This window comes from Equus asinus, chromosome 20 (assembly GCF_041296235.1).
Source record: "Equus asinus isolate D_3611 breed Donkey chromosome 20, EquAss-T2T_v2, whole genome shotgun sequence".
Taxonomy (NCBI): domain Eukaryota; kingdom Metazoa; phylum Chordata; class Mammalia; order Perissodactyla; family Equidae; genus Equus; species Equus asinus.
Window position 1 is genome coordinate 11879408 of NC_091809.1, and position 17624 is coordinate 11897031.

Here is a 17624-nt window from a genome sequence, read left to right on the forward strand (position 1 = left end):
CACTGCTGCGTGACGGACCACCCAGAGAGAGTGACGCGGAGCCCTCGCCATTCCTGACGGTCAGCCTCCACAGGTCAGACCTCAGGGGCACAGCGGGTGGCTCGTCCCCACTCCACTGTGTCTGGGGGACCTAGAGTCCCCCAGAGGTGTCTCCCCCGCGCTGGGCGCCTGGGCTCGGGGACGAGGCCCACAGTGGCCTCCTGCACTCCGGGCCTCCTGACAGCCGGGCAAGGGCCCAGCATAGGCGGCCGCCCTCCGGCCTCGGGGCCGCATGCGCCACTCGTCTGCACAGGACAGGTCGACACAGGCCAAGCTCGCCCAGATTCGGGGGGCGTGGACCCCACCTCTCCATGGGAGTGAAGAACCCGGGGCCACATGTAAAACCGCCACGATTTAGCCCCAAACCAATGAGACAGGAGCGCAGGCAAACAGGCTCCTTTCCTGAGACAAGTCGCTGCTTCAGAGTCGGGATGACTCGGGACGCCGACTGCTGCACGATCCATCGACCGAGAGAGACAGGCTGAGGGTGACGGGGGCCAGGGTGGGGAGGACCCCAAAATCGACCTCCGAGGGGGAGGCCTTGTTCCCGCCCCCGAAGCTGCCTGGGAGCCCGTTCCTGCGGGCGAGTCAGAACCGTCCACATGGACGTCCTCCCTGCTCCCCTGCCCGGTGGCCAGAGGTGGTGGGTGTCCCCCCCGGTGGGCACAGATGCTCCCAGTCCCCGTGGGCGCCCAGGCTCACACGGCGGGACCTGATGCCCTGAGTCCTGCAAGCACAGTGGCAGGGGCTTCAAACCCCGGCCTCCCGCACACGTGGCCCCAGCAGGTGACAGTCCACTCCCGCGGGCGCCGCCTCCCTCGAGCCTCCCAGAAGGGAAACAGGGACCATCACCACCGAGCGGCAGGCGCGGGGCTGGGCGTTGTGGACGGCAGAGGCGGGAGCCCTGGGGACGAGGGTGAACTCCAGCAACCGGGGGCCGGGGAGCCGAGCCGCTCGGGGGGGTTGTGTGGGGGACGAGGCAGAGCCACGTGGGGACAGGCCGTCGACAGAACCCACTGCCCACGCCCAGCCCACGGCTCCCTCAGGGACCCGGGTCCGCATACAGCAGGCGCTCAACACACGTTCACAGAGCGAGAGAGCGACACACGGGCACAAAGACCAGAACTGCGTGATGGGGCGTTGGGACGAGGGTCTGGGGGGCTGCACAGGACACCCACCCCAGCGGGACGTGTATCCGGCCAGCCAGGTCAGGACCACCTGAGGCCTGCACAATGCCGACGGGCACAGGGACACAGTGCTGGCTCGCAGCACCGGCAGCGCCCGCCAGATGCCTGACAGTCCAGGTGGGATGATTTCGAGGACAGACACCCACCGTCCTGGACCCTCAGAGCCGTGTGTGAGCTGTGGGATCCGTGGGGCGGCCCGGCTGTCTCGGTCACCGCCTGGCATGGGGGCTGCGCAGTGGGCCCCTCCTCTGGACTCCGAGGGAGAGCGAGCGGCGCCCGCTGGGCAGAGGGGTGCCAGCTCGAGGCTTTGGGCCGCGTCCTCGCCTGCCCCATGGTGACGGGGCGTGACTGAAGCTGACGAGGCCCCAAAAGCCGCACTTTGAGGACGGCCGTATGTGGACACACCCAACAAAGCTCCCGGGTGTGCAGGACGTCCCGCCACCAGCGAGGGGTCAGCGTCCTTTCCTACAAAACCCACTGGGAATGTATTCACAGGGCCGGGGCTGGGTCAGGGGCAGCTGAGGGGCATGCGCCGCCAGAGCCCCCCGCACAGGCAGTTCTTGATCCAGCGCTGCTCCCACTGCTTGACGGCCGTCGTCTTGTTGGGCGACTTGAGCATGGTGACACAGCCGCACCTGCAGGCAGAGCAGCGGACGGGTGCTGGGGGGGATGCTGCCCCCGCCACAGGGCCTTTGCACACGCTGTGCCCCCACTAACACTGTTCCCTGCACTGCCCCCCATGCAGAGCCCACTCTCCCATCCTGCCCTCCTGGCTCAGGCAGCGCCCCCTCGCCTCCCTGAGTGGACAGAGGGGCAAGGTTCCAGTCTGGGCTCGGCCACTCCCTGGCTGAGACGCCGGAGCCAGAAGCTGGGTCCGTGGGTGTTTGGCAGGAATCAGGCCACGTTTGCAAAGCTCCAGTGCAGGGCCACAACCTCATTGCTGCGCTTGGCGGGCTCCCGGGAGCCCCGCGGGGGCAGGCTCGGGCTGTGCAGCCACCTGCGCCCTGGCACCCCTCACCGTCCACAGCTGGGACAGGACGTGTGGGACCCCACGGGGCGGCCCGGGCCCTCAGAGACCACCTGGAGGCCCGCTCAGCAGCCCCACGGGGGAGGCGCATTCGCAGTGGGGACGCTGAGGCTGGCGGGTGGTGGCACGGGCAGCGTCTGCCGTGGGAACGGAGGGGCCGGCGGGAGGCGCTCACCTGGTGCAGGCCTTGCACTCCTCCGTCGGGTAGGCGCCCAGGTGCAGCCTCCGCAGGTGGTCGATCTTGGGCTGGCCCGGCGCCCTGGCGGACGGGAGGGGACGACGGAGGGTCAGGGGCCCGCACGCACACACCACACGCACATACACACGTGCGCACAGGTCCAGCTCAGGCAGAGCGTGCGTGATGTGCGGCTGGCGGTGGAACAGCAGGGAGTGTGTGCGTGCGCGGTGTCTCTGCGCCCTCTGCCCCGGCCCCTGTGGACGACCGGGGACCTGGCCTCGGGAGCCCCCGAGGGGACGGCTCGTGACCCGCATGTTACAGACGTCTGGACGTCGCGCAGACAGGGCTCACAGCCTCCTTCCTAGTGCCCCCGAAACCCACACACCGCCCAGGCCCAGAGCTCACGCGGTGCTCCCCTCCGAGACGAGAGAAAATGCCGGAAGGTGCCAGCGCCCCCCACACACAGCAGCTTCCCCAGAGCTGGGCCCCGGGAGCCTCTGTCCTCCTCTGGCTCGTGTGTTTTCTGAAATTTCAACCCAATCACAGGGGATTTGTGTCTCTCTCCCTCAAACGCAGCCGGGGCCGAGGGGGCCTGACATGGCCCGGGGTCGGAGCACAGCCTGGCCGCCCGCAGCCGGCACCTTTCTGAGGTCGCCTGCTCGTCTGTAAACGCGCACACAACCCCCCGACAGTGCTGCAGGGCAGCAGGGGCGGACGCGGCAGGCCATGCCGCACGTTCCAGAAAAGGGCCGCCGTGACCGCACCGGACGTCTCGGAGCGCTGGGGACACGCTGCCCAGGGAGAGCGTTCTGGTTACCCCAGACACGCCGGCCGGTCTGCGCCACAGGGTGACTCAGGAAGGGCGGGACACGCATTATCAGCTCGTCCTCTGGAGGAGCCGGAGCCCAATAAGCAGGGTCAGCCTTGCAGGCACTCCACGCAGGTGACAGAGTGGAGGGAAGATGACATTACACAGACAGCCGACTGCGCCCATCAGGAATGACCGAGGCGGCTGGATGCAGGGAAGTGACAGGCTGCTAGCAGGCAAGGGGAAAATGACTGACTGATGGGGATCTTGGGGCGGCACTCAAGTCAAGCTCAGAAGGAAGCAGCAGAGACAGCACGTGCAAAGGCCCTGAGACAGAGGCACGTGGGGGGGGTCAGGTAGGATCTGGGGAGAACCTTCCAGAAAGAAGGGCCACAAAGGCCCTGAGGCGGAGCAGGGCACACACCTGCTGAGGCCGTCCAGCTGCAGGGCCGTGGCGCTGCCCAGCAGAGCGGGCGCCTTGCCGAAGTGCAGCCGCAGGGGCTGCTTGGGCTGCAGGCGGCTGACGAGGCCATCGCTGACGGGCAGCCAGTCCAGGCTGGGGATGAGCAGCTGGCTGGGCAGCAGGCAGCACTCGTCGACCAGCGCCTCGTCCGGCTCGCTCGTGGGGCCCTCGTCACGGCCTGCGGAAGGGACCACGGGACGTTGGGCTCGGCGGCCTCCCCATGGCTCACGCACAACAGGTTCAGCCCAGCTCTGCCCTGACTCCCCGGGCGGCCCTGGGACGCTCCTTCCCCCCGTCAAACGGGGACCCACTGACTCAGTTAACAAGCATGCAGGGAGCGCCAGGTGCCCTCTCTGCATCTGCCCCAGAGACGTGAACCCAGTGACACACGACAAGCCACCAGGGGCCAGTAACGGCTGACGTTTCACGAGCACCACACCACGTGGGGACCTGTGCTGGGTGCTGGGGGAACAGCCGGGACCAAGCGCTAGTTCCACCTGTGGGAGCTCGGACTCTGGTGGGGGGACTCGGTCAGGGCCATATTTTGGTGGGGGGACGGGAGCAGAGGGCCGGGCGTCTTACAGCAGATCCAGAGCTTGGTGAGCAGGCGGAAGAGCAGGGACATGCTGTCCTGGGTGTCCGAGGTGGCGGTGTACACAGGCAGGCAGCTGGGCTTCAGCAGGCCCCAGATGCGGATGACCACCATCAGCTCGCGCAGCATGCCCAGCGAGGTGCCGTCGCGCAGGAAGCTGTGGCCGGGCCGCAGCGGGGAGCCCTGTGGGCGGAGGCCTCGGCTGGGTGCGCGCAGCATCCGGGGCGCCGGGGCCAGGGGCCTGGGGAGGGGCGGGGCCTGGGAGGGGCGGGGCCAGACGAGGTCGTGGCGGGCGGGGCTCTGGAGGGGCGGGGCCAGACGAGGTCGTGGTGGGCGGGGCTCTGGAGGGGCGGGGCCAGACGAGGTCGTGGCGGGCGGGGCTCTGGAGGGGCGGGGCCAGACGAGGTCGTGGCGGGCGGGGCTCTGGAGGGGCGGGGCCAGACGAGGTCGTGGTGGGCGGGGCCTGGGAGGGCGGGGGCCAGACGAGGTCGTGGTGGGCGGGGCTATGGAGGGGCGGGGCCAGACGAGGTCGTGGTGGGCGGGGCCTGGGAGGGCGGGGCCAGACGAGGTCGTGGTGGGCGGGGCCTGGGAGGGCGGGGCCAGACGAGGTCGTGAGGGGCGGGGCCCGGGAGGGGCGGGGCCGGGCGGGCGCACCTGGTTGGGCAGGCTGGCCAGCAGGTAGAGCACGAAGTCGCCCACCCACTGCAGGAGCTGCTGCAGCGCCTGGAGCGTGTTCATGTCCAGCACAAACTCCTCTGTCTTGAGGTTGATCATGACCTTGTCGATGTCTGGAAGGAGATGGCGAGATGGCGGTCAGGGGTGCCGGGGACTCACGTGCACACACCGGCGACCTGGCTTTGCACCCTCAGCCCCTCCACCAGCACCCGCTGTGCCCTGGGCCCCGGAAGGGGCAACCCCAATGCCACGAACAGCAAATGGGGGTGAGCGTGGCTGTGCGGGGACCTGGAGGGCAGGGGTGGATCGAGGGGGCCTGGGCGTCCACGGCTGGCCCTCAGAACGAGCTCGGGCCACCTGTATGGGGCACCCTCCAGCCCCAGGCCTCTGAGGGTCCCTCCAACAAGGACACCATTCCCCAGACCCCGCCCGCCGACAGGACCAGCGCGACCCATCCTTTGCTCCCCTCTGTGAGCATCTGTCCCCAGCCCTGGGCGGGACCTGTGAGGGCCAGGACATGTCCCCCCCCTCGGGTGACCCCCACGCCTGGCACACATCATACACTGTGGACGCCCCTCGACAAACTGAGGATGGCCCCACACACCATCGGCTCTCAGCTATAGGGGGTCTGTGGTCAGGTCAGACAAGAGGGAGGGAAGCCACTTGCTGTGTGTGGCCACAGGGCGGGGCCAGGACCCACCGACATCAGTGATCTTGGCACAGATCTCGGTGAGCCGGTCGCCGGGACTCTTGTCGGGCGTGTTGAGCAGGTGCGGGCGCAGCAGCGACTTGAGCGTGGAGCTGACGGCGATGAGGAAGAGCTTGGCGTGGTAGTCGCACACGCGTGTCACCGTGCAGGGCGACAGCTTGCAGAGCGAGGCCTTCATGGCCAGGATCCGGGTGGACAGCACCTGGGGCAGACGGGTGAGTGGTGGCGGGCGGGCAGGGCACCCCGAGGGGCCCGGCAAGACACATTTGCCAGCGGGTGGCTGGCGGGAGAGCGATGGGGCTGGGCAAGCTGGGGCAAGCCGCTTAACCTCTCTGGGCCTCACCCTCCTACGGCAGAATCAGTGCCTGCCTCACTGTAAGGGCGGAACTCAACCTGGGAGCAAGGGACACCAGATGACACCTGGGGAATATCTATGGTTGTCACCCGGGGGGTGCCCTTGTCATCGACTGGCTGGGGGCCAGGGAAGCTGCTCGACACCCCATAGCACCCAGGATAGCCCCCCAGAGAGTGACTCAGCCTGACGTCAGCAGCGCTGGGCAGAGGCGGATGTGGTCTCAGATGACTGAGTGAGTTAAACATAAGAAACTTGCTCACACTCAGGCCGCGTGGTAGCCAGGCTGCCGTCCTGGCCTGATGGGATCAGCTCTGATCCCGCAGCGTCCGGGTTAGGGCTCGTGGCCTCCTCCCCGACAGCCCCACGCGTGTCTTATCGGGCTGCTGTGGGGCCAGGGCCTTCCTGTTCATTCTACTTCCTGATTGGTCATCGTCAGTGCGGAGGACACAGATTTTTAAACCGCTATCTCCACGTGGCCCCCTGTGCCAAACTGTCTCCAGACCTGACGGCCCCTCGCGGACGCTCGAGTCTACAGGTGCAGGACCTTCTCATGTGAAATGACCCTGTTCCTCCGGCCCCGTCTCTAAGCCTCTCGCTTATTGCTCCTACCCTATCGTGTGGGCGGAGGCTGCCACCACTACTCGGGTGGCATGGTGCACTGCACACCGGTGTGCCCTCTGAGAAAGCACGGTGTGTGCAGGTGTGAACACAGCGTGTGCGCGCCCGGCCCCCACCCCCGGCCCTGCTCACCTGCTGCAGCGCAGCGTTCTGGCGCGTGTACTCCTCGTGCAGCTTCTCCACCAGGCTCTGCACCATGCCGGGCTGCACATGCAGGAGGATGTCCCACCAGTCGTAGCCGGTCACCATGCAGTACTCCAGCAGGAAGAGCAGGTGCCGCAGGGCCAGGTGCACCTCCAGCGCGTGGCCCATGGAGGGCGAGATGCGCAGCATGCTCAGCTGCCGGAGAAGGCGGGCGGCCAGTGAGGCCACGGGGGCCGGCCCTGGGCCCTGAGGCCGCACAGATGGGGTCTGGGCTCTGGGTGCCTGGCGCTCCCTCCCTGGCCTCACCGTCCCCCATCCTGGGTGGGTGGCCACAGAGGTGGAGCCTGGCGGGTGGAGCGCTAACTGCACTCGCTGGGCCACGGGCACCAGGTTTCCCAAAATAGGCTGAAGGCTCCCAGCTCCGCGGGGAACTCTGGGGTGACGCGACCCACCACCGCGGCTACGTGGGGGTGAATCCGCTCGGGTCAAAGGCAGGAGACGGTTCCAGAGAAGCCAGACCGTTGCACAGGAGGGGTGCCGGACGGCCTGCCAGCAAGGCCACCACACGGACACGCCGAGGACACAGGGAACGTGCACGGACTGTGACCTGCGGGAGCCGCTTTCCTCCAGGCAACGGGGGGCTGCTCCCCGCTCAGGTGAGCGTGTGAGCATGAAAGAGTGTGAGTGTGAATGTGCGTGAGTGAATGAGCGTGCGTCTGTGGGAAAGCATGAGTGTGCGTGTGAGTGTGTGTGGATGCGTATGACGGTGCTAACCGGCTCCCGCCAACCCCAGGACCGTCCCCGGGGCACAGGATTGCAGCGGTTCCTGGGCACTGTGTGGGCCCGGCCGTGGGGGGTTCCCCGGGGGCTGCCAGGGGTCCCCACGTCTCCTTCCAGGGCTTTGGGACATGAGGGCGCCCACCCCGCCTGAGCGCCTACTGCGCACAGTGAACCCACCGCAAGCACAGGCACCTCAGGCTCCGAGTTAGTGACCTGCCACCGAAGGGCAGGGAGGGCGGAGGCACACCGGGCTTCCTCACCCGAGGGCCCCTCCTCAGTCCACCCCCTCCATGGCGGTCCACGGGCATCACACGGTTCACCTTCCCGTGGTTGTCAATGCCCACGAGGGCCAGGGAGGTCCAGGACAGCTGCATGGCCTTAAAGTGGACGGCGGGGCCCGTGGCCCGAGGGCGCTTGACGGCCGGCTCGTCCACGGAGCGTGGGGCGGCGGAGCTGTAGAACACGGCCATGGTCTGCAGCGAGAGCCGGTGCACGATGTGGACGCTGCCGTCGTGGAAAGCCAGGGCCAGCCCTGGGGCACACGCGGGGTCAGGCCCAGCCAGAGGGGCCCGGAACACGCCCACCACGGCTACAGCCCTCCTGCTCTGGACCATGGGACGCGCTGCCCTGGGGAGGGGAGGAGCCCGAGCCCCCGTGGCCCCCAGCGTCCAGCAGCCCCCCGGCTGCCTCCCTTCCTCTCTAACAGCCCCGAGGAGCGAGGAGAAGAAGCTGCCCGTCAGGCCACATCTCCGCGCTCCCTTGCGGCCGGCTCTGCTGCTGGCCGACGTGAGCAGACACGACTTCCAGGGACAAGGTGGGGGGCCGTCCAGGCCACGGGGACGGCAGATGCAAAGGCCCTGGGGCTGGTAGCACATGAAGGGCCTCGGGGTGGGAATGGAGGTCAGGGGCGCCGAGAGCCCCAAGCGCGTGATGGACAGGGGCAGGGCTGGGGTCGCTCATGGTCAGAGACTCGGGGACAGCGCTCAGGGTGACACTCAGCTGCTGGGCTGCAGGGGCGGCTTCCCTGGAGAGTCCGCCCCATGCCTGACCTCCCCTGACGGGCCACTGACAACTCTTCTCTGCTACGAGCACAGCTTTGGGTCAACCAGGCGCAGCCCTGCGGGAGCGTCATAGCCTGGGAGCGGCACCCACGGCCCCATGACTGAGCCCGTGCACCAGGCGTACCGAGGCCGGGGTAGAACTGGGTGTCGCTGGCCACCTTCAGGTCAGTGTTGGTCAGCGAGATGGGCAGCTTGGGCAGCGCCACGGCGGACACACGGTCCAGGTCGTTGGTGGCCGACAGGATCCGCCACTTGAGGATCATAGGCTGCTTGTCGCCAACTGAAAGTGGGGAGAACGGGACGGCGGCGGGTGAAGGCCAGACTGAGGCAGACCATGCAGGGTCACCAGCCGCCAGCCCCGAGCCCCCTCCACCCGTCCAGCGCCTGCCCCGGGGCCCCTGCCCCAGCCGGCTGCTGGGTTAGACGGGCCGCGATCCACAGTAGGCGCTCAGGCGGGGTGGGCGCCCTCATGTCCCGAAACCCTGGAAGGAGACGTGGGGACCCCTGGGAGCCCCCGGGGAACCCCCCTCTGCCGTGGACGGAGCAGAGGTGGTCAGCTAGTGGCAGTGGAGGCCACCTCGCCCCCGGCTGGAGCCGACGCACTGAGAAGTGGCCCACCCCCAGGCCCTGCCACCCTGAGCCCCGAAATCCCCCTCGGGACTCGGCCAGCTCGGGTTGGGCTTTCTGTCCCTTAGCATCTCGGGGGTCTGGGTGGGACCCAGCTCTCCACCCATTGAGGCTTGAGCTGGACAGGCAAGTGGCCATACATCTGTCCCTCCCTCAGCGTGACAACAAAGGCCCACGAGGGGTGGGCGTCTCTGCGAATCTGGGCGGCCCCATGGGTGCCAGCACACGTGATGCGAGCAGAGGCTCGTGCGCCCGGGCTGGGCTGCCACAGGAGAATGGACACCCACCGACGGCCAGCAGCCCGAGCCGCCCCGGAGGCTGCCGGCGGACACGCGGCCCAGGAGGAGCGCGAGGCGCCCAGCCCAGGACAACCCGGCGGTGGCTCTGCTCGGGGCCGGCCTGTTCCGCAGCAAAGCCGGCTCTCAGCTCTCCCTCCACCTGTGCACCCGGGAAACTGAGGCCCAGAGCTGGCTGGGACCACCCGAGGTCAGGGTGGAGTCTAGTATCCAACACGGACAACGTTGGCAGAGCCTCGCAGGAACAACCCTGTGGACGTCTGGGTCGTGCGCGGCCTAGCACCGGCCATCCGAGTCACACCCTCCCTTCCTGCCGACAGTCACACAGACGCCTGTGATGGCGAGGCCAGCCTGGGGCGTCAGCGCCTCATGCCCGGTACAGGCCCATGCTCTGCCTGCGCCGCGGGGCCACGCCAGCTGCTGCCCTTGAGCGCTCGGGCACGGGTCTGGGGACAGGGCGGTGGCGGCCGGCTGCACGCTGTTACTGCACAGCCACCACGGTGCACGCGTGCCGACTCTGCAGGTCAGCAGCACCAGGGGCCTCCTGACGCAGCCTCATCCACGGCTTCGGGGAGCACCCGCCCCCACGGCCCCCGCTCCAGGTCTGTCAGTGTGAACAAGCAGGGCGGCTGCACCTGCACCTGCGGCCCGTCCTGGGCTCAGGGCTGGAGTCCCAGTGGCCCTTCTGGCTCCCGAGTGGCTCCAGCGCGTCCTGGGTCTGCATGGAGAGCGGGTGCCGGCTGGGGGAGGGGCCGGGCGCCTGAGCCGTGGCTCCCCAGGATCGAGGACGGGACAGGAGGGGACGGGAGCTGGGGGGCGTGCTCTGGGCAGGCTCCATAACCCCTCTGAGCTGGGTTTCCTCAGTCTAAACCAGGGTTTCTGGAGGATTCTGTGATCTCCAGGATTAAGTAGCTCCCCTGGTCCATGCGCCATATGAACCCCCGGCCCTGCCCCATGGCCTGCCCCTTGCCCAGCCCACTCCAGCTCCTGGCCTCATGCCCCAGGACTTTTGCACTGCCGCTCCCTAGACCAGCACACGCTCCACACAGGAGGGGCTGGTGTGAGGCGGCCAGGTGTCGCCTGCCGGGTGACCGTGGGCGAGCACGTGGCCCCTGAGTCTCAGCTCCCTGAGCAGGATGGGAAGGACAGCGGCCCTCGGCGGGCATGCAGAGGGGACCAGGCGGCCAGCAGGAGCGGCGCCGAGGAAACTCACCCACGGGGGAGATCTGCTGGAAGATGTTGTTCACGGGCAGCCCCTCCTTGCGCAGGGACCAGCACTCCACGATGCTGCTTGTCTGGCTGGACGCGCACAGCAGCACCTGCGGGACGTGAGTGGCTGTGAGGGCGCTGGCCTCCTCCCTTGATGGCTCACGGCAACTCCGGCCTCAGCCCTGGGGATTCGCACCCAGGCCCACCCGCCCGCCACAGCGCTTCCGTGGGGAGGCCATGCTGGACCAGCCAATGTCACCATGGCGGTGCCCTCCCTGGGGGCAGCGTGGGCCCTACTGATGCATGGCTATGACGGGAACTGGGGTGACCACCAAACGATGGCCCCAAAGACGTCCCCGTCCTGGTCCCGGGCCCTGTGGCTGTGTCACCTCACAAGGCAGAGGGGACTCCAGATGGTTAAGTCGAGGCCCCTGGGATGGGGGTGACCCTGGATTCCCGGGGCCCAGGGTCAGCCCAGGGTCCTGAGCAGAGGGAGGCGGGAGGGTCAGAGGCCGAGATGGAGACGCTGCGCTGCTGGCCGTGCGGACGGAGGAAGGGGCCCCGAGCCCAGGACGCGGCGCCTCTGGAAGCTGGAGGAGGCGGGACACGCTCCTCCCCTGGGGCCTCCGGGGGGACCCGCCCTGCCCTCACCTGGGTTTAGCCCCGTGGGACCCTGTCGGACTCCTGACCCCAGGACGACGCGCGTGGCGCTCGGTGGCCGTGGCATGGGCGGCTCACCTGCTCCGACATGTCGCGGGCCAGGAACTTGAGGTGGGTGATGGCGGGGAACTTGTCCTTGCGGTTGAGGTCGGTGGTGCAGCGCATGAAGAGCGAGGGCAGGATCTCGGTGTCGATGCGGCACTTCTCGCTGACCACGCTCACGCACACCTTGTAGAACTGCACGGGCGACGCGCTGCTGCCGTCCGCCGTGGCCACCACGATGTTGCCGCCGCCCGTGAAAGCGATGTCCGCCAGGGCCACACGCCCGCGCAGCCGGCACAGGCTCTCTGTGGATGTCAGCACCTGCCCACTGGGCTTCAGCAGGGACACGGTGACCAGGCCGCTGACCGTCACCGCGATCCAGCCCTCCATGGGCTTGCCGCCGAACAGCGTGAGGGACGGCGAGAACTTGACCCGGGAGAATTTCTCACCGAAGCTGGAGGCGCCGGACTGCGGAGGGCAGGAGGCGAGGGGCTGCTCAGGGCGGCGGGAGAGAGGCCCCCAGCCTCTAGGGGTCTGCCTTCTGCGACCCCACGAGCCCCCTCTGAGAGTCGCGTCCACAGAAACACGCAGGGACCACGGGGCAGAAACCGCAAGACCGTGGCCTTGAGTTCAAATCCTGCCCTGGGCCCGCGAGCGCTGTGAGACACCACCTCTCTGACCCTCAGTCTCCTCGTCTGTAGCCCAGAGGTCCGTGTGAGGACTGAGTGACCGGACACCGGGAGGACAGGGTCAGCATCTCTCTCTAAGGCCCGGCCGCCCAGCATTTTCCGCTCTGTGGGCCAGGCCAGGCTGCTGCAACGGTCGGCTCCCACTCTGCACAAGTGACGCAGAAGCAGCTGCCGATCGGGCTCCACTGACAAGTGGGTGGGGCTGCACAACGTCAGGAGCCATGGAACGTTCTGGAGTCAGCGGGCTGGCTGCGCTAGACACGAAACACTAAACTGTGCACTCTAAGTGGGCGAGCCACAGGGTCCGTGCATAACCTCAACAAAGCCCTTACGGTCGAAGCAGCCCATCCCAAGCTGCCCCCCGTGGCGTGGAGCCCGGCCATGAGCACTGCAGCCACAGGCCCACAGGAAGTGCGCGGCCCTGCGCTGGCCCCAGGGAGCGGACCAGGGGAGCCACAGGAGCAAAGACACTTTCCGCTGCCTCGATCCAGGAGGGCCTCCTGGTTCCAGGGAGTGGCCCAGCCAGAGGGGCCTCACCTCGCGCCAGACGGCTCACACCTTCTCTCCTTGAATCTCCGCCACAACCCCCCACCGACCCCACTGGACAACGAGGGGAGGGACACACACAGGCGTGAAGTCAGGATCTGAACTCAGGCGCCCCGACCCCGGTGGCTCCTGCTCTTAATGGGGATGCTGGGCTCAATCACGGGGCACAGACAGGGGCTCTGGGATGCTACTGAATTAAAGGGTGGGCTGGGTTCTGAGGACAGCAGCCATCAGTTAAATGGGCATCTCACTGAGGACAGCAGCCATCAGTTAAATGGGCATCTCACTGAGGACAGCAGCCATCAGCTACGTGGGCGGCCCACTGGAAATACAGGTACCAACAGACAGCTCGATCGCAGGTGAGCTGGGCCCAGGGCTCCACAAGCCAGAGGACGCTGGCGGTGGGAGAGGAGCCGGGCTGGCGGGTGGACGGGCAGGGTGAATGACCTCGTCCACCCGCCCCGCTCACTCAGGCCCAACGCTCACCTTTTCCACGTGCAGCGCCAGCTTCACACCGTTGTGCAGCCAGGACAGGGCCACGATGGGGTCCCCCTCCACCAGGCTGCCCACGGGGCTCTCCCAGCTGTTGGCCAGGTGGTCCGCCATGCTCCAGCACTTGATCTGCCCGTCGGCATCAGCTGACAGGAGCCGGGAGCCTGTGGGGGCAACCCCGTGTCACAAACCCCCAGCAGGCTCAGCGGAGAAGCCAGCCCGTGGAGGCAGGGCAGCACGGCACAGGGCATGTTCCGGAAATGACTCTGGACACGGGGAACGGGGGGAGCACTGGCCGCCAAGCCACAGGTCGAGGGTTCGAGTCTCAGCTCTGGACATTGGGGACGCAACTGAGAAAAGACAGAGCACAGTGCTCTGCGGTCCAGGGTCCGGGGTCAGGGTGCGCCTCAGGTCCCCAGGCCGCCTTACCTGACTGGTCCCACTCGAGGCAGGTGATGGCCTCGCTGTGCTCTGAGCTGATGGAGTGCACCTCCCAGGGGTGCTCCGTGTCCAGGATGTGGATCATGCGGGTCAGGTCTGCGGGGACCAGGCGCGGTCAGCACAGCGGCGACGACATGGCCCCCCAGCTCCCGATGACCAGGGCTCGAGAAGAACCCAGCCAACACCCCGCCCACGGGGACGGCACAGAGCCACCACCCACCATGCCGCCCGGTCAACTGAGGAACAGGCTCGTCCCCGTCGGGAGACCAGAGCAGGCCTGGGGCTCTGCCACCAGTGTGGCTACAACCACGTCTTTAAAAGACACGGAAAGTAGAACTGGAAGAAAACGACCCCACAATGGCAGCAGCGGCTGGTGCTCTCTCTCCTGAGCCCCTGTGCTGCTCTGCTTTTCTCTAACGGACACATGTAACTCAGTCGACGGAGCTCCACGCTCACCCCGCTCCACCCCACAGGGGCGACCCCCGTGTCCCAGGCACCAGAAGGGTCAGCACGGCACTGCCGGCCCCGCCCCAGTTATGGAGGAGGAAGCCCGGAGGGCCTGGGCAGTGGGGGCGCTCCCAGGCAGGCCTCGGGCCCCCCACGGTGGCACAGAGGGGCTAGGAGGGGGCGCACCCTGGTCGTCGTTGCGGAGGTCCGTGGTGAAGGCGACGAGGTTGCGGCAGGACCAGGCGCAGGCCAGCGGCACTGACGGGCAGTGGGTGCTCTTGGGCCATTTCTCCCACTCACAGACGTAGGCCAGGTCCATGGCGCCACCTGCCACAGGGCACGCAGTGAGGACGTCCCAGCTCCTGGAGGGGGGACAGCTTGTCATCGACATTCACTGAGTCCCCACAGGGGGCGCGTGCAGGCAGGATGCCGGGTGGCCAGAGAGTGACAGGGTCCCGACCCTGGCCCTTGGGTCGCATGTGTGTGTGGGGAGGGGGCCGGGGAGACTACAGGAGCACAGCTGTGAGGGGGCGAGGCAGGCAGATGTCTGAGGGAAGAGCATTCCAGGTGGTGGGAACAGCCAGCACAAAGGCCCAGAGGCCAGATGGAACCCCAGATGTTCAAGGAGTGGCCGGGTGGCCAGAGGGGCTGGAGCAGAGTGAGTGAGGGGAGGGGGCAAGGTGAGGGCAGGGAGGGGACGAGGCAGGTGGTGCAGGGCCCTGGGTGAGGTGGGAGCCCATGGTGGGCCGTGACCCATCTATGTTTCAAGAGACCCCCTGGCTGTCTGGAGGGCGCAGCTGGGGGACGTGGGGGTGGGGGGAACTGCACCGGTCCGGGTGGGCAATGACAGGGGCAGAGGAAACTGCGAGGAGAGGTGCGACCCGGGGTCTATCCTGGAGGAAGAAGACCCCACAGACGTGCAAGAGCGCATGTGGGGCCGCCTTATGCGGAGATGGGGAGACAGGCAGGGAGGCAGCAGCTCGCTGTGGGATGTTTCCTTTCACCTCCAAACTCCAGTGAGATGGAAGAACCCCCAACCCCATTTCTTTCAACCCCCCCCCAGGACACCCTATTCTTCCAGCCCCGCCCCGGAACACCAGGCCCCGCCCCCAAGTCCCTCCAACAGCCCTTACGCCCCGCCCCCAAGCCCTTCATCCCCATCCACTACATTCTTTGCTTTCCAGACCCGGCTCCCAACTTGCCCCTGGAGCCCCCAGGCGCGGCCTAAAGTCTCAGGCTCCACCCCAGGGACCCCAAACAACCCCTAGGTCCAGCCCGGAAACGCTCCAGCACTGCCCCTAACACCTTGTGCTTTCCAGGCCCCGCCCCCATGTTCTCCAGGTCCCACCTCCAATTCTCCCCTGCAGACCCCCAGATCCCACCCCAAGGACCCGACATGATCTCCAGGTCCCGCCTCCAAACCCCTATCATTCTTAAGCCCCGCCCTAGGACATAATCTCTAGGCCCCGCCCACCAGGAACCGCAACCACTTTGGCCCCGCCCCCATGACCCCCGCTTCCCGAACTCGTCGCCACCTCCAGCTCGCCTCAGGCTTCACCCCTTGTCTCGGCCCCTACACCCCGACCCCGCCCAGTGCGCGCCAGCCCGCGTACCCAGCACCCTTTGCTTTCCAGACCCGCCCTCTGACCCCACAGGCCCCGCCCCGGGCCCGCAAGGCCCCGCCTTCTCCGGGCCGCGCTCCCCGGCGCCGCGGGCGCCGTCCGGCCGCCAGCATTCTCCCCAAGCCTCGCAGCCCCGCGCTCACCGGGCCGGCCGAGCGTCCAGCCGAGCAGACGGCCCGCACTCGCCCTAACACCCCAGCTCCGGCGCCGCCATCTTTCCCGCGACCAACGAGACGCCCGCGCAGTGCGGCCGCTTCCCGGAGGCTTCTGGGACGGCGGCGGCGGCTCCGGCTCCTCCCCGCTTCCGGGTTATTTGCATATGTCTATTAACAATTCCCAGCAGCCACCTGAGTTATATTTGGTAGAACAACGAACACCTTCTCAACTCCGGCGCGTGACTCCAGTTGGTTATGCTATGAGTTGTACTGATACATAAGAAATGGGCGAGTGGCTAAACCTTTTTTAACGGAATTCACCCTTACCGTAAAGAAATTGGTTCTATGCGCTATAAATAGCCTTCCGGCCGCAGTAGCGTTCGTGCTCGCTTCGGCAGCACATATACTAAAATTGGAACGATACAGAGAAGATTAGCATGGCCCCTGCGCAAGGATGACACGCAAATTCGTGAAGCGTTCCATATTTTGCACCTTCCTTTTCTGACCTCCGCGGGTGGGGAAACTGAGGCTTGATCAGCTGAGCGACATATCCAATCGAGGACACTTCCCCATCCTCAACTCCTCCAAAAGCTGCTTCCATTCCTGTTTGCTTTACATTTCTGTGTGTGTCTGTGTGTGTGTGTGTGTGTGTGTGTAACACTGGCCTACAACACTGTATAAATTTCAGGTCTTCATCCTTATATTTCGATTTCTGTGCAGACGACATCGTGTTCACCACCCAAAATCTGATTTTCCCTCCATCACCATCACCTGTGCCCTGTCCGCTCTCTGGCCCCTGCCCTCCTCCTTCCCCTCTGGTAACCGCCCATCTAACCTCTGTGTCTGCTTGCTCGTTTGTTGTCCTTGTCGTTTTTATCTTCCACATGTGAGTGAGACTATATGGTATTTGACTTTCTCCCTCTGACTTATTTCGCTCAGCATAATATCCTCAAGGTCCATCCATGTTGTCACAAATGGCATGATTTTGTCTTTTTGATGGCTGAGTACTGTTCCATTGTGTATATATAACACATCTTCTTTATCTAATCATAGGTCGATGGGCACCTGGGTTGTTTGCCTGTCTTGACTGTTGTGAATAATGCTGCAGTGAACACGGGGTGCATAAGTCTCTTTGAATTGTGGATTTCAAATTGTTTGAATAAAGACCCAGTAGTGGGATAGCTGGGTCATACGTTATTTCTATTTTTAATTTTCTGAGAAATCTCTATACTGTTTTCCATAGCGGCTGCACCAGTTTGCATTCCCACCAGCAGTGGATGAGGGTTCCCTTTTCTCAACATCCTCTCCAATATTTATTTTTTGTCATGGTGATTATAGCCATTCTAACGGGTGTAAAATGATATCTCACTGTGGTTTTGACTTGCATTTCCTTGATGATTAGTGATGTTAAACATCTTTTCATGTGTTTATTGGCCATCTGTGTCTCTTCTTTGGAAAAATGTCTGTTCATATCCTCTGCCCATTTGTTGATCGGGTTGTTTGTTTTTTTGTTATTGAGTTGTGTGAGTTCTATATATGTTGTGGAGATTAACCCCTTGTCGGATATATGATTTGCAAATATTTTCTCCCAGTTAGTGGGTCGTCTTTTTGTTTTTTTCCTGGTTTCCTTTGCCTTCCGGATGCTCTTTAGTCTGATGGAGTCCCTTGTTTCCCTTGTCCAAGTAGACATGGTATTGGAAACGATCCTTCTAAGACTGATGTCAAAGAGTATACTGGCTATATTTTCTTCTAGGAGTTTTAT

At 65.5% G+C, this 17624-nt stretch overlaps 1 protein-coding gene and 1 non-coding gene across 3 annotated transcripts; one reads left to right on the forward strand and one right to left on the reverse strand.

Moving 5' to 3' along the window:
- Positions 1-1150: 1150 nt before the first annotated feature.
- Positions 1151-16013, reverse strand: MED16 (mediator complex subunit 16). Of its 2 annotated transcripts, none has more exons than XM_014845680.3 (15): positions 15851-16013; positions 14272-14447; positions 13627-13734; positions 13192-13361; positions 11507-11938; positions 10773-10878; positions 8761-8916; positions 7896-8107; positions 6784-6990; positions 5670-5880; positions 4949-5082; positions 4285-4477; positions 3664-3880; positions 2429-2512; positions 1151-1861 (listed from the first exon to the last, which is right to left on the reverse strand). In XM_014845680.3, the coding sequence occupies exons 2-15, from the start codon at positions 14402-14404 to the stop codon at positions 1735-1737; spliced, it is 2490 nt and encodes an 829-aa protein (XP_014701166.3). In that variant the 5' UTR covers positions 14405-14447; positions 15851-16013; the 3' UTR covers positions 1151-1734. The 2 variants fall into 2 exon arrangements, with proteins under 2 accessions (XP_014701166.3, XP_070347142.1); XM_070491041.1 differs by having other exon boundaries at positions 7836-8107; positions 15851-15989.
- Positions 16014-16244: 231 nt separating this feature from the next.
- Positions 16245-16351, forward strand: LOC123279179 (U6 spliceosomal RNA). The gene has a single exon (XR_006517098.1). It is a non-coding gene; the product is annotated as a U6 spliceosomal RNA (small nuclear RNA).
- The last annotated feature ends 1273 nt before the right edge of the window (positions 16352-17624 follow it).